Source organism: Chrysoperla carnea, chromosome 3, assembly GCF_905475395.1.
Source record: "Chrysoperla carnea chromosome 3, inChrCarn1.1, whole genome shotgun sequence".
NCBI classification, from domain to species: Eukaryota; Metazoa; Arthropoda; class Insecta; order Neuroptera; family Chrysopidae; genus Chrysoperla; species Chrysoperla carnea.
The window spans coordinates 72,261,023-72,274,708 of record NC_058339.1 but is presented as its reverse complement, the minus strand read 5'-3'; the positions used below and the strand labels follow the sequence as shown (position 1 = coordinate 72,274,708).

At 28.9% G+C, this 13,686-nt stretch overlaps 1 protein-coding gene across 2 annotated transcripts in view; it reads right to left on the bottom strand.

Moving 5' to 3' along the window:
• Nucleotides 1–690: 690 nt before the first annotated feature.
• LOC123295059 (serine-rich adhesin for platelets) overlaps nt 691–13,686 on the bottom strand; it is a 282,764-nt gene continuing 269,768 nt past the window's right edge. Inside the window, exons 9-14 of one of the 2 annotated variants that reach the window (XM_044876268.1) lie at nt 10,735–10,938; nt 10,447–10,668; nt 10,077–10,352; nt 6,911–6,964; nt 1,575–2,891; nt 691–1,233 (exon numbers count right to left, since the gene is read on the bottom strand). In XM_044876268.1, coding sequence (XP_044732203.1) covers nt 1,173–1,233; nt 1,575–2,891; nt 6,911–6,964; nt 10,077–10,352; nt 10,447–10,668; nt 10,735–10,938 — 2,134 coding nt within the window. In that variant the 3' untranslated portion in view covers nt 691–1,172. The remainder of the gene's footprint in view (nt 1,234–1,574; nt 2,892–6,910; nt 6,965–10,076; nt 10,353–10,446; nt 10,669–10,734; nt 10,939–13,686) is intronic. The other variant, XM_044876269.1, reaches the window with a different exon arrangement.

Genomic DNA, 13,686 nt, shown 5'->3' with positions numbered 1-13,686 from the left:
AATTCACCCAGGGCTCAGGCTAGAGGTTGCCATTCATTTCAACAGAGCATATGTTAAAATGTTCGCCATTTTTTTTAATAAAAAATAAATATTTTATAAATTGTGTATTAATTGTTTTTAAAATGTATCGTGCATAATGAATGTTGCCTTTTATTGTTATTTTGGCTCTGGTTTTTAAGCGTAGTTTTATTGTGTGTGTAGGTACACTTTAATTCGTACATTTGACACGTAAATATTATTATTTTCAAAACCAACTAAAATGAATATTAAATTAGTTTCAATTTGTCTCAATTTCTTACATCAAATATTTTGTATCTTAAATATACATTTCGAAATTTAACTGGAAATATTTCGTATTTTTTCTATCAATTTAATTTCTTTCGGCACCTAGAAAATTTGGACATTCCAAATCCGTGCTACACAGGTCTGAGCGACATTCAATAATGCTATTTCGCTAGTTTACTACGGTATGTAGTAAAGTAGTGAAATGATATCGTTTTTACTTTAGGAGACAACTTGCAATCAAAATATTCCTACAAAGAAAATTCTTGGTGATAATTTTGCTAGGCGTCTTTAGAGTTGAATCATTTTCATATCAAAATTTTCAAACAACCATCTATCCGAATCTAATTAAATTATCTAATACAAATTTTTCATTCGAGTAAATTTTCGAAACGATTAAATACATAAAATTTCTCTAGTCTAAAGGGTTCATATTCTTGTTAAGTACTTTTTCACTCAATCAAAACAAAGTTTCCGTAGGAAATACTATCAATAAATTAAAAATAGCTTTAACTTAATCTAATTATTGTATATTAAGTTAAGGATAGATAGGTTAACTATCAAATACTTACTGCGCAAAGTCATGAATACTTTCCTGTCAACTGTACGAATGTCATAGTGTACCAAAATAATTATTTAATTTATGAAATTACTGTAAAATTTATTATTACTCAAAAATTTCATTATTTTCTCGTTTGAAAGTATCAGAAAAGAATCAAGAATGTTTTACTCTTTGAAAACAAAATATTAACTCACAAAATTAATGTATTTTAAAGTCTTATTCGATGTTATATATTGAGTTTTTGAATCATTTTAAAATTTGTTGGATGTGTTTATAATAAAAAATAGTAGATTGAATTAATTTAATTTATAAATATAATAATTGATGATTAAAGGTAACCAAGAGTGGCATATGTCTTCACAAATGGAGTATCCACTTTGCAAGATTCCCTGTTGATCAAAAGAAAAATAATAATAAAATGTTGTAATTGTTAATATAAAACAAAAAACTATAACAAAATCAAAACAATGAAGAAAGCTATGAAAATAGGTGAAAAGTGGAAGTAAATAATTTGTGATTAACAATGCCAATTAGGTATTACTTATAAATTGGATATTGGGAACTGACTTAAAATTCATTAAGACATCTGGTGGTATAAAATTTAAATAAACACACAGTTAATCGTGAGTGACATCTGGTGTTCAAATATATAAAGTAGCGTTTGAGTGTATACTATACACTTCGTGTGCCAGTTCCCAATAATGAAAAAGCATGCACTTAGAAGACTTACTCATCCTCCCATGGGCAAACGTCACTATTCTTCTTTGGCATTTTACCATCTGCTTTATTTTTATTTCCTTCGCTCGATTCTGCTACCGTTTGCTGTGATTGTTGTGGTTTAAGATTTTCATCATTACTACAACTGGTAACAGGTACATTTGTTGTAGTTTCCTGACATATATCCTGAAACTCTTCTGGTGGATACTCTGATAAAGGTGATCCACCGTCTGGTTCAGCTAATGGGGCCAATGCAAGATGAGGCGTTGTTGGTAATGCACTGGTGGTTTTAGATGATGTGGACGCTGCACATTCAATCATTGGTTTTACATTTAAATCGTCAATATTTTCTAAATTATCACCGCTACTAGTATCAATAGTTTCTTTTTGAACATCTTCTTCTTCAGCTATCGTACTCTGACGTTCTACAACGTTTGTAGAATGTTCAGGTTCTTCAAGAATGTCAGTTGGCAGTTCTGTTATTGTCGTATCTTTAATATTACTGCCCACTTGTTGTTCAGTGTTGCTAATATTGTTGTTGCTGTTACTGCTTGAGCTACAAATTGTGACATCACTGACATTATTATCGTCCATTACCGAACTTACACTAATTATTGGTGCTGTTGAACTCGATGTCACTGAACTTGTTTTCCTCAAATTATGAGGAGTTAATTTTTTTGTAATTGTCGTTTTTTGCACATTATCTTTATTTATATTATTGTCACTATTTTCACTAACAAATAATACGTTACAAGGAGAAGTAACCGATGGAGAGTCAAATGACCGTTGTGGTGCAAAGTCTTCAAAGGAGGACACTGAAGGCCGTGTGCTTTCAGGTAGTGCTTTTGTAGAGGTTGCCATTGTGGACATGGAGGAGCGACGTGTCGCTTCAATGCAGGACGCAGTTGAGAGTTTACGTGAATAATGTGATCGACGATAATCACCTTCAATTGTATTCTGTTGTGTTAGCATACATGTACGTTTTAAACGTTCTGATACATCAGCAATTGTTGAACTAATATCTGATGATGATGATCCAGAATCAAATTGTTGTGAATTTTTACGGGAACGCGAAGATGATTGTTGTGTTGTTCCAGTTGTTTGTGATTGCCATGGGCAGATATCTTCTGATGTCGTTGAAGATGCTGCTATTGCGATGTTTGGGTTTCTTGTACGATTTGGTGCGGTTGTTGTTGTTGTTGGAGGCTCTGCTTGTTGTGGTGATGTACTATCCCAAGGACATACATCTTGGCTGCCACCCGATGGTGCCGGTTGTGGGGAGACACCAGAACTTGTGGATACACCCGATGCTGGCGTTGTACTTGCGTCTCTGTATCATAAAATTAATTTTGTATTAGATATAAAAATTGCAAGATGAATAAGAAAAATATAAATGTAGCCATTTAGACTAGTTATATTTATGTGCGTTAACAGACATATCAATCAATTATGTGATAACACAACATTAAAGTACACGATTAAAAAATATTTAAAATTGGTTAATTTTTTATTTCGATCATTTGTGAGTGTATTTATGTACAATTTTTAAGATTGGAAAGTTTTATTAGCTTTTAACTTTTCTGAATAAAGCTAAGATAGTATTTATTAAAAATCTTCAAATCTCTTCTTCAAATGTGGAAATAAATACAAGAGAACTTATGGAATTGACGTTTTATAAATGGACATGTTGCGAATAAGAATATTGTTTATCAAAAATTCAGCTAGAATTAGCAATCAAGAATATTCTCATTAATATTTTTGAATTAAAATCCCTTAGGAACAACTATCTCTTCTATCTCATACAAAATATCCTTCAATATATCCCCCTTCTATTTAAAAACTGATTTATTAATGTCCTAATTTTATTGAAATCGGGCGTATTATTTCGATAATTTTTGGTTGCGTACTGGAAGACGTAGCTATGAGCAGCTTGCTTTTCTTACAGCGGGAGAGTTATATAGCGTTATTGCTACAATAAACAAAGAATTGCCGCCCTCCTTTTATATTGTATACTCAGTAAAGAACTCTATTGAATATTTCAAAAATGAAAGAAACCGCTCGCATTCTCCTAAAACCTAATTGAAAGTGATTCTTAGCTGTCAAATATCATTAGTAATACTTGAGTTATTGGTGCAAATGTTTGTATTTGTTAATAAATAATAAATTTTTAATTCAATGAAACGATCAATGTTATATTTCACTTATAAAGTTAGTAAATAGGCAACTTGTATGACTTAAACGTTACGTGTTTGCAAAAAATCGAAAACTATTATACATGTATAACGTATACGTAATTCAAGTTATCTATTTATTAGTTTTGTAAGTAAACTTTAACATTAACCGCTTCATTGAATTAAAAATTTATTGTTTATTAACAAATAGAAACATTTGCACCATTAACTCATGCATCATTAATGATATTTGTTTGACACCTAAGAAACACATTCCATGAGGTTTTAGCAAAATGCGAGCGGTTTCTTTCATTTTATTTTATTTTTAACATTTTTAACTGTACCGTAAAACTATACAAATTAAACTATAAAGAACTATTTTAAACTTGACAATAATTAAGCAACTTAACAAACTATTTTTTTACTTTTAATCAATGTTGTGACAGCTCATATAAAAAAAATTTCTCGCCCTTTTATGTTCATCAATCATTGGAAGGTTCAAAAGAAATATTTAATCACATTTGAAGAATATTTACAATTTATAATAAAACTTTATCGCATTTATGTTTAAAATTGGTAGTTAAATGGAATATTTTATTGAACGTATAATAAAATATTGCAATGAATAAAAGTTATTCGATGTATCTTTGTCAAAAAGTTCATTATTCTCTTCAAAAAGTTATATCGATACGATAGATAGATAGTCAGATAAAACTTACATTAATCATCCATTCAGTATATACAGTAGATAAAAAGGTTTAGTATGTTATATTGTAGGACACAATTTATTAAGATATCAAATGAATCAATTTTTAGGGTTTGACGATGTTTAAACGAAATTAATTTTAATTTTAGAGCCACAGTGTGAAGATTTTAAATGATTCGTGGTAAAAGCTTGATCGTGGCCATTGTTTTTGATTGAAGACAGATTACTACATCTTTAAAAAAAATACAAAAGTTACTATATTTGATTTTGGAGGATTCAATTAAAAAGCATAGTTATAAATTTTTATAAAGGTTAAGTTAGGTTATATTGGCTGTCCGCGAAGTACACACTTAGGCTATAGAGCCCATTGTGATACAATATATTTGTTTTAACACCTTTCCGCTGATAATTTCATTTATCAGCTCATCAATTTCAGAGGCTCAGTGCACCTCCTTCACAACTATTAATTAACTTAGTTTTGTTGCAACGACGGGAATCAAACCCGCTACCCTAAGCATACCGCGGACGGAATTGATTACGCCTTAACTAACTGAGCTAATAGGGCGACAAATTTTTATAAAAGGGTAAAAAGAAATTAATTTAAAAATTACATATTAAGTAAATGAAAATTATCAATAATTTAAATGGGCTCAGTCGGGTTTTGAACCCAGGACCTCTCGTTCTTAAAGCTTGGAATGAAACTATATGACCAGGACCCACACTTATAACAATAATGAATCAAATATAACTATATGATACTAGAAATAAAACTCAAATATTTTAAATTAATCAAGGTCCTCGAAACTAAACAGAAGTGAAAAAAAGAAAATTTCAAGGCTTAAATGAATTGACCCTGCGAGTAATTTTGCGTGCGAGAAAATTTGAAGATTTTTAATAAGATATAAGAATTTTGGTAAAAAAGTAAAACTATATACAATTGTACATATGTTAGATAGGTACAATTAATATTAATATAATAATTAATCATAATATCTAAAAAAAATGTCTCCGGGAAAAAATTATTTTGAGGACATGCTATAGCCTTTGAAAAATTGTAAAAAAATATAATTTGTGTAAGGTATAAATTTGTATATTAGTAAATATAATTTTTATCTATTATTACAATTATTTGAACTCTCACGATAGAAAAAAACCCGATTTAAAAATTATATTCCTTTTTATACTTTTATAGGAATTTTTCAAGAGAATAGATAAAAATCATTTTACTATTTTGTGGAATAATTTATTTCAATACAAAAATTTAAATAAACTTTTAATAAATTAGTCTGTTAGGTAGTTAATTTACATAATTGTAATTATTAAATTAAATTAATATTTGAAATATATTTTACAATAATAAATATGTTTTTTAAGAAAAAAAATAAAGAAACGTAAGTTATGAATGATCTGTGAATTTATCATTAAAAATAGTATAATATTCGTAGATATATTTAATTTGAGCTTTTATTATGGCTTTTGACTTAAAATGCAGGAAAACTAATGAAAAGAATTGCTAAAAATTTCGATAAAATTATAGAAAATTCAACATCTGACCAATAAATATGTAAATGAATTGTCGCTATAGTAGAAGTCGAGTTACTCGTTTTTGACGATTTTATGCCTGTGGAATTTGGAATAGAAAAATCATTGAAAATCAAATACGTTTCAGAAGTATAAAATAACTGCAAGGTGCACTTGTAAAACTACCATTTTTCAATCTTACTTCCTTTTTTATGTAGTTTATTTTCATTGACTTTTGTTTAATATCGGACCACAAAAAAAAAATGGCCACAAAACATAACAATCTTAATTTCCATTACGACCACACTAGCAGTTAGTAATTTTATAAATAATTATAAAAATTTATGAAATTTCACAGAAAACCCATAACATATTTTTATTTTATTAAAACTTGGAGAGTAAACTTTGGAAAAGTAGAACTGTGGGAAAAATGTTAAACAAAATTTTCTACAAAAGTATACAGTTACATATTTACGATGCGTCCTAAACTGTTAATAGAAAAAAATAGTTCATATGTTTAGGTAATAGGTATTGTAAAGGTAAAATTGTAAAGAGTTAAAAATTGTAATAATAATAATGAAAACAAACCAAAATAATAAGTTAAAAATTACATGAAAAACAACGAAAATATTGGATATTATTTTGCAATTTTTAATTAAAAAAATATCGGATCATAAAAATATATTTAATATACAAAATATTTGGATCAATTCAACAAAATTACATTGAGGAAAACACAACACTTAAAGAACCCAAGTAGCAGAAAAACATTTTGTTTTAAATAAACATTTCGAGTATATTCCATTTCGAAAAAAATTATTTCAATTTTATTTTCGATTATAAATTTTAGAAAAATTATTTTACAAAGTGTTTCGAATTGAGATATTTTTTTATACATGGAACATACTAAAATAGTAATTTGATTTTGTGTTTAAACCAGGGCTCACTTACGGAGGACTCGACCATATGATGGAAAGTCCTTTGGATTGAGATGGTAGATCGCCTCTGTAATTTAATGTTAGAAAATTTGCTAATCTTTTATGTTCTTTAAAAAATAACTGTTTAAAGTGCATTGATTAAAATTTTTATGGTTATCAAAACGGGGGGTGCTGTTTTTTTTTTAAACTTTGGATAAATAATCATTTTTAGTTTAAAAATTCTGAAGAAAATCTGCTCAAAAACTCCATTTCCTAAGAATATCCAAATTTAGTTAAACTCTTACTGTGGGCATAAACCTCACTCCATCCCACATGACCGACAACAAAAAGTATTCCTATCGAGTTTTAATTTCCATGATAAATAATGGGGTTTAACCTCCGTTTCTCTGACATATACGCCTATAACAGAGGCCACCCACATCATTATTTGTGAATCTTTATTTATTTAATTACAAATTATATTTACAATTACATTTTTGATGTGGGTGGAGTCGGTTACTACGTTCTTATCCAAGCGACGACAATGTGATCAATTCTGCACTCCCATTAATTATAATTGTTCACACTGCCGCTGCCTGGATTCGAACCCGCAACCTAAGTCTAAGTAAACTAACGGGCTATAACTAATGCCTTAGACCGCTCGGCCACTTAGGCTCTTGAATTTAAATATCGAAACTGATTTTTTTCAAAACTATTGCTTTTAATAAGGAATATTCATGAAATTTAAATTTGGTTCAAATATTTTTTTTCCGTAACTATATTGGCTGGATTTCAACTAAACCATTAGTTTAGTAATTAATATCTTTTTAATTACTTAAAATTGATTAATAAAAGTGCAAACTCAGTGAGAGAAATTTAAAGTTTCTAAAACGGAAATTCAAATTTTAAAACGGACATAACGTCATAGTATGTGCTTGTCAGATTTGTTGACATACTGTATGATATTAATTACTTATATTTTGTATGGTATTGCATTGAGTTATATTATTCTACGACTTTTTATTAGGAAACTTAATAATAACGAGTGTTAATTCTGTGTTGTAAATTTATTTTTTTAAAGTGTAAACTATACATTGAACTGTCAGCAATTGACAGGCCACATACTAATACGTCATAAATAGAGAGCGCCAAAAGACTGCGTTTAAATATATCTCAAAATTATTCTGTATTTTAAATATTTTTTTACACTTAATTAACGCATTTTTAAAGAATATTTATATTTTTTACTATGTTATAACGGTGTAAACAATGAATTAAAAATTTAAAAAAAAATACATGAATATTCTATTAACTAAATATATCGTCTCAATAGCGGAGTAAAAATAAGGAAAGAAAATCGTACTCGTATTTAATATTTCAACCCCTTGTGTAACCATCCCAATTTTTTAAAACTGAATGAGTTTAATTTTTTTAATTTTTAATTTACTTATTAAATTTTTTTATGTGCATTGGGATCTTTAAACGAAGTTTTAATTTCCAGATAAAAAAATCGTAAAAAAATGTTTACACCATTGCAGTATATCGTAACCAATTTAATTAATGGACTTCAACAGACAGACAACCGAATAGACAAGCTGAAAGAACTGTATGTCAAAAAATTTGCATGCATGTAATAATATATACGTATAGCCTGATAAAATATTATATCGTGAAATAAAAACACCTCCTAATAAAAAAATAGTATTAATTTAATTAATAAACTGAAATATAATATGATGGTATATATTTTTTTTTTTTTTTTAAATAATAAAAAATGTCAAAATTATATATTTTTTGTTTTTGTTAAATATTAAATTGAAATGTGTTAATTAATTTTTTTTTTAAACCATATTTTGTGGTAATTATCAATTAATAATTATGTTTGTAAGTACTATGTTTAATTAATGTGTGATGAGAAAATTATCATTATCAAACATGAAAAAATATTATAATTAGAGAGGTGGAGATTATTGTTAAATGAAAATATTAACGTCAAGTGTGTGTATCGGAAACATTTGGCACATCGTATTTCTGCGGAAGCCTGAATGGTTCACTGTCAATTTATGAGAAAGTGGCGCTACACTAGCTTATATTTTAAAAGTGTACTACCCACAAGTATAAAACCAACTTTTAAAAAAGTCACTAATTCACTTTCAACAAGTGCAGTTGTGACTTGTGGCATTATGGAAACGAACCTCTTTGAAGGTGTCATACAACATAGTTTTAAAAAAAATTTTTTGATTGGTTCTACCACTTATAAATATTATAACAAAATACTAACGTGATTATCACAACTGCACAAAAAATATGGTAAATCTTATTAAAACGATTAAAATGTTTATTTCAAACTCTCTGTTAACTGGTAACAACAATCTTCATGAAGTCAGCTCAATCACATATGGACTAGACATGATAAATATGCGATCATAATAAACAAATACTCTATTTAAAGCAAACGCAAAGAAATTTGCTTTTAATTCATAGATTAGCTTTATTTACACGATTATATATTCCAACTAAGTACAATTTTATTTTCCATCAATAAAATGCATGACTTTAAACTAAAAAATCAATCTCTTTCATAAAAGTAATGATTTTGTTTATTGCACTTTAGTGATTTTGTATCAATGAATTCATATTTTAAATTATATTCCATTCTATTATAAATACAAATATTTAGCTGTACTTGTTCCAATCGTTAGGCAATTGTTTGAAAGTATTTTTACTTTATTTCAATATGAAACGGCCAACTTCGGGATGAGGTTGTCATTATTTTAATTTTTTTTTCAGTGTGGTAAAAAGTGATAGCTTTATATCAAGAAATATAATTCACGAATTGTGGAATTCTAAAAATATTAATGTTATCAATAATTATGATGAATTTTGGGAAATCTCTCTGATTATAATAATTTCTATTTGTGAAGTATGGTCACTAATTGTGTACGGGCAGCTATCTCTAATTCATTGTCAAAAAGTGATTATTGTATAAGCAATTTTTCAAAATTTGTAAGGATTAGACTAAATTCCTATTCACTATTAGATGCCAAAACAATCTAGTTTGTGAAGCATTTTCCATTTGCTAATTGTGTATTCATTACTATTAAAAAAGGCTCATTTCTAAACTGAAAATTCACTATTTGGCTAGATTTAATAAAGCCACAATTGTACAAACGTATAAAAAATGGTTAACGGAGGCTTACCTATAAGGTATTTCACTCAGATTACTTTGGCTATGCGAATGAGATACTCGATTTGATGGATCTTTAACCGACGACACAGCCAACTCATGCGCAGATCCTGATAAACTGCGATCACTCCCACGTCTTCGACCCAATACACCACCACTCCCAGTACTTTGTGAGCCAGGTTGAGCTGATGTTGAGCTACTGCCGCCACCACTTTGATGTAATAGGCTTTGGTTTTGGATGGTGGCTGCTGAACTTTTCTTTTTCGTTGGACCAACAAATCCGAAAAATCTAGCAAACAAAAAATATTTAGCATAAAACTTTCTTTTGTATAAAAGCAGAAACTCTGAATGGAGTTTAACAGATACCGTAGATTATTTTTTACCGTTTTTTATGAAGTGGTTGAACACCGTCTGCTAAAAGTTTTTTGTAGTGTTCGGATCGAATAAATCGTGGATAACAGTCTTTTTTCAATAACAACGTATAAACATGTTCGGCAGCCGCATCAAATGTGAAACGTGATGGTGTATTCAGTTCTTGATGTACTTTTTCCATTGTTTTACCATCAATATTTATTTCGCATGGGGCACCAGGTGCTAGAAATTCTCTGCAAAAATTCGTGTTTATAAGGTTAAAATTATTCAGAAATAAAAATCTTGATTACAAAACTTACTCAAATATTTCACAAACTTTTCGTCCAATTTGGGACTGAGATGATCTTCGTAAATCGTTTACCGCAAGCCAAAATCGTATATTTTCATGGCTATATTCTTTACGTAAATAATTTGTAAATTCTTGGAGGCCGGTAGGATCAGATACAAGTTCTTCCATTGATAACGCCCATCGCTTAACCCGTTTTTCTGTAGGTAATTCCACGCTAAAACGAATTAATTAATCAAATTTATTTTTTAAAAAAAATTTGTATAGGGAACAATTTTATATTATTTTATTTTATTGTTTTTTGAATTGGAGTTTTTTGGAATAAAGGGGAACTAATTTTTTGGCAAAATGAAATTAAAATTTTCATATCGATGAAGTTTTTTGTGGGTATTTAAGTGGATGCGAGGATGGTTTAGATTCACAACTACACTTTACAATTCAAATGTATTTACTTGTGTTCCCACCATATTTATCTAGAATTGTGAACAGTTGTTTGAATAGTATTGAGGTATTATTTATTATTATTCAGGTATTGTGAATAAGTTATTCATTAGAGTTACATGTGAGCGCAGCGAGCTCCACTATCGAAGTTTTTGTTTTAAGTTTGCACTTCCATCAACAATCCCCATGACTGATTATTTTTTTGTTTTATCAACAAGAAAACTTTTGACTTTGGATTAAAATACCGCAGTGCCACTTAGGAGACTCGTAAATACCATATATGAAACCAGTTGCCAAAATGGTATTTTTTGACACATTATAATAAACAGCGAAATTACCAACAAAAATTTGATTATAAGTAAGTCTTTGACTCGGGAATGAATAAAAACATCAATTTCTATCATTTGATTAAACAAAATTTAAAAAAAAAAAACAGATCGAATTAATATACATGTCCTTAAAACGAAAGTACTACGATTATAACTCTCCTAACATTCCTCTTTTTATTATAATGTTTGGAATGCAAACCATATCTGCTTCTCAGAATTTTTATTACATTTTGTTTGTTTCATGGCTTATTTTAAAGTGGTATTGAGCCCTTGAGTGACATTATAAAGAGATTTAACTGTGTTCGTATATAATATGAAAAGAATAATACACAACTCTTAAATTTTATATTTAAAAAAGTTTCGTGTATGACTCACATATTATAAAACGAGAAGCGACGTTGGTTTCTCCAAGATATTTAATAATAAAAGTCAACATATCATATTTATAGAAATAATAAAATTAAATAAGTAAACATTGCAAAATAATTTTACGTCAAACAAGCGAAGCCAAGCCGAGCTGTTCGTTGGTTGTTACTCCTTTCGTAATATGTAAATTATTTACAAGTTTTCCAAAGCTCACTTGTATACATTAAATTTTACTACAGCATATAAAAATATACAGTGAATCCCAGTACACCTCTTCTTTTGATCGTTAAAGTTCTAATGAAGTACATATTTCATTTTAGAGCAATTGCACTAACTAAGGCTGGATACGTGCTAGTAAAGCAACCAACTGTCTGGCAATTACGGTCAAACTAAAATGATTTGGGAGCGTTTTTTTCTTAATTATTAGAAAAATATCTGGTGGGGAGTTAGCAGCGAAAAAACTGTCTGGTAAATAACATTTATACTGCTAAATGACAATGAAAAAGTCTAATATACACACAAAAATCTCAAGGTGTTACTGGTCGCACTCCTCCGAAACGGCTCAACCGAAATTAACGAAATTTTATTTGTGTATTTGGAGCGTATGAGAATAAGCCGCAAAGTATTTTTCAACCTCCTACCTCCACCCGACAAAGGATTGTAAAAAATCCGCCATTTTTGAATCCACTACTTAACCGGTTTTCAAATTCACTACTTAACCGGTTTTTCGCGTATAGAATGCTACATTGTCAGCAAATAACATGGGCTACATTTTATTTTCTAAAAAATTATGGTTTCGAAACAAAAAATTAAAATTCATGACATTATGAATAAAAGGGGAGACAAGTGAAGTGAAGGCCACAGCGAAGTAGTCTTAATTTTTGTAGTTGAAATTGCCAATTTAAGAAAAATTGCCTTTAAATGATTTTTAAATCACCAATTTTCGACGAATTTAGGTTTAACATTTGTTATACCGCGTTACAGAGGCTTAACAGGCCAATTATAAGTTCTAGCTAAGTAAATTGGAAATCTATGACTACCAATAGGCTAAGGGTTTCTGGACATGGATGCAAGGTACTTTGCAACTAGTTGGAAACATAAATTTGTTGAATAAACTACGACAAATATAAATAACCACGGAAACCGACTGGTTGCAAACAAGTTTGCTACCAAAAAATGCCTGCATGGGGCGGGGGGGCTACAAGCAACACAAATTAAGAAAGTTCGTTTCACTATTCTGAAACATACAGGACATTTTATACTTGTTGTTATTGTTATTTTAAAGAAAATTCGAATATGTCTGTTCCTTTTCACATGTACAACAATATTTGAAGGAAAATATAAGTTAATTTAAAATGTAAACTTTTTATATTCTCTTTTCTTTTCTCACACGTTATTTTATACGGTTATTTTATTTCCTTACTACTACCATCAAATTGGGTACCTACTTGGTTGTTGGTTAAAACTAAACATCTGTGCTGTATATGAAATTTTGAACGTACAATTGTAATAATAAAATGTAGATTAATATTACACATTCATACAGTCAGCTCAGAGCTACTTTTAGATACTTGTATACGTAAGTCATAAAATATAATGATCTTTATTAAACATTGTGTTATGATTCATCGCTAAAAACTCTAAATGTTCATGTGGATGGAGACTTTGTATGTTTTTTTGTTTAAAATTCAAAAATATACAATAAACATAATCCAAATGGGAATAAGTTGTATGTTTTGACGAAAAAATGTTGATCTGTTTTCTTGTAGATTTAAATAAGAAGTGTCAGGACAATTTTTCAAAACAGTACGTTTTCATTCAACATAAAT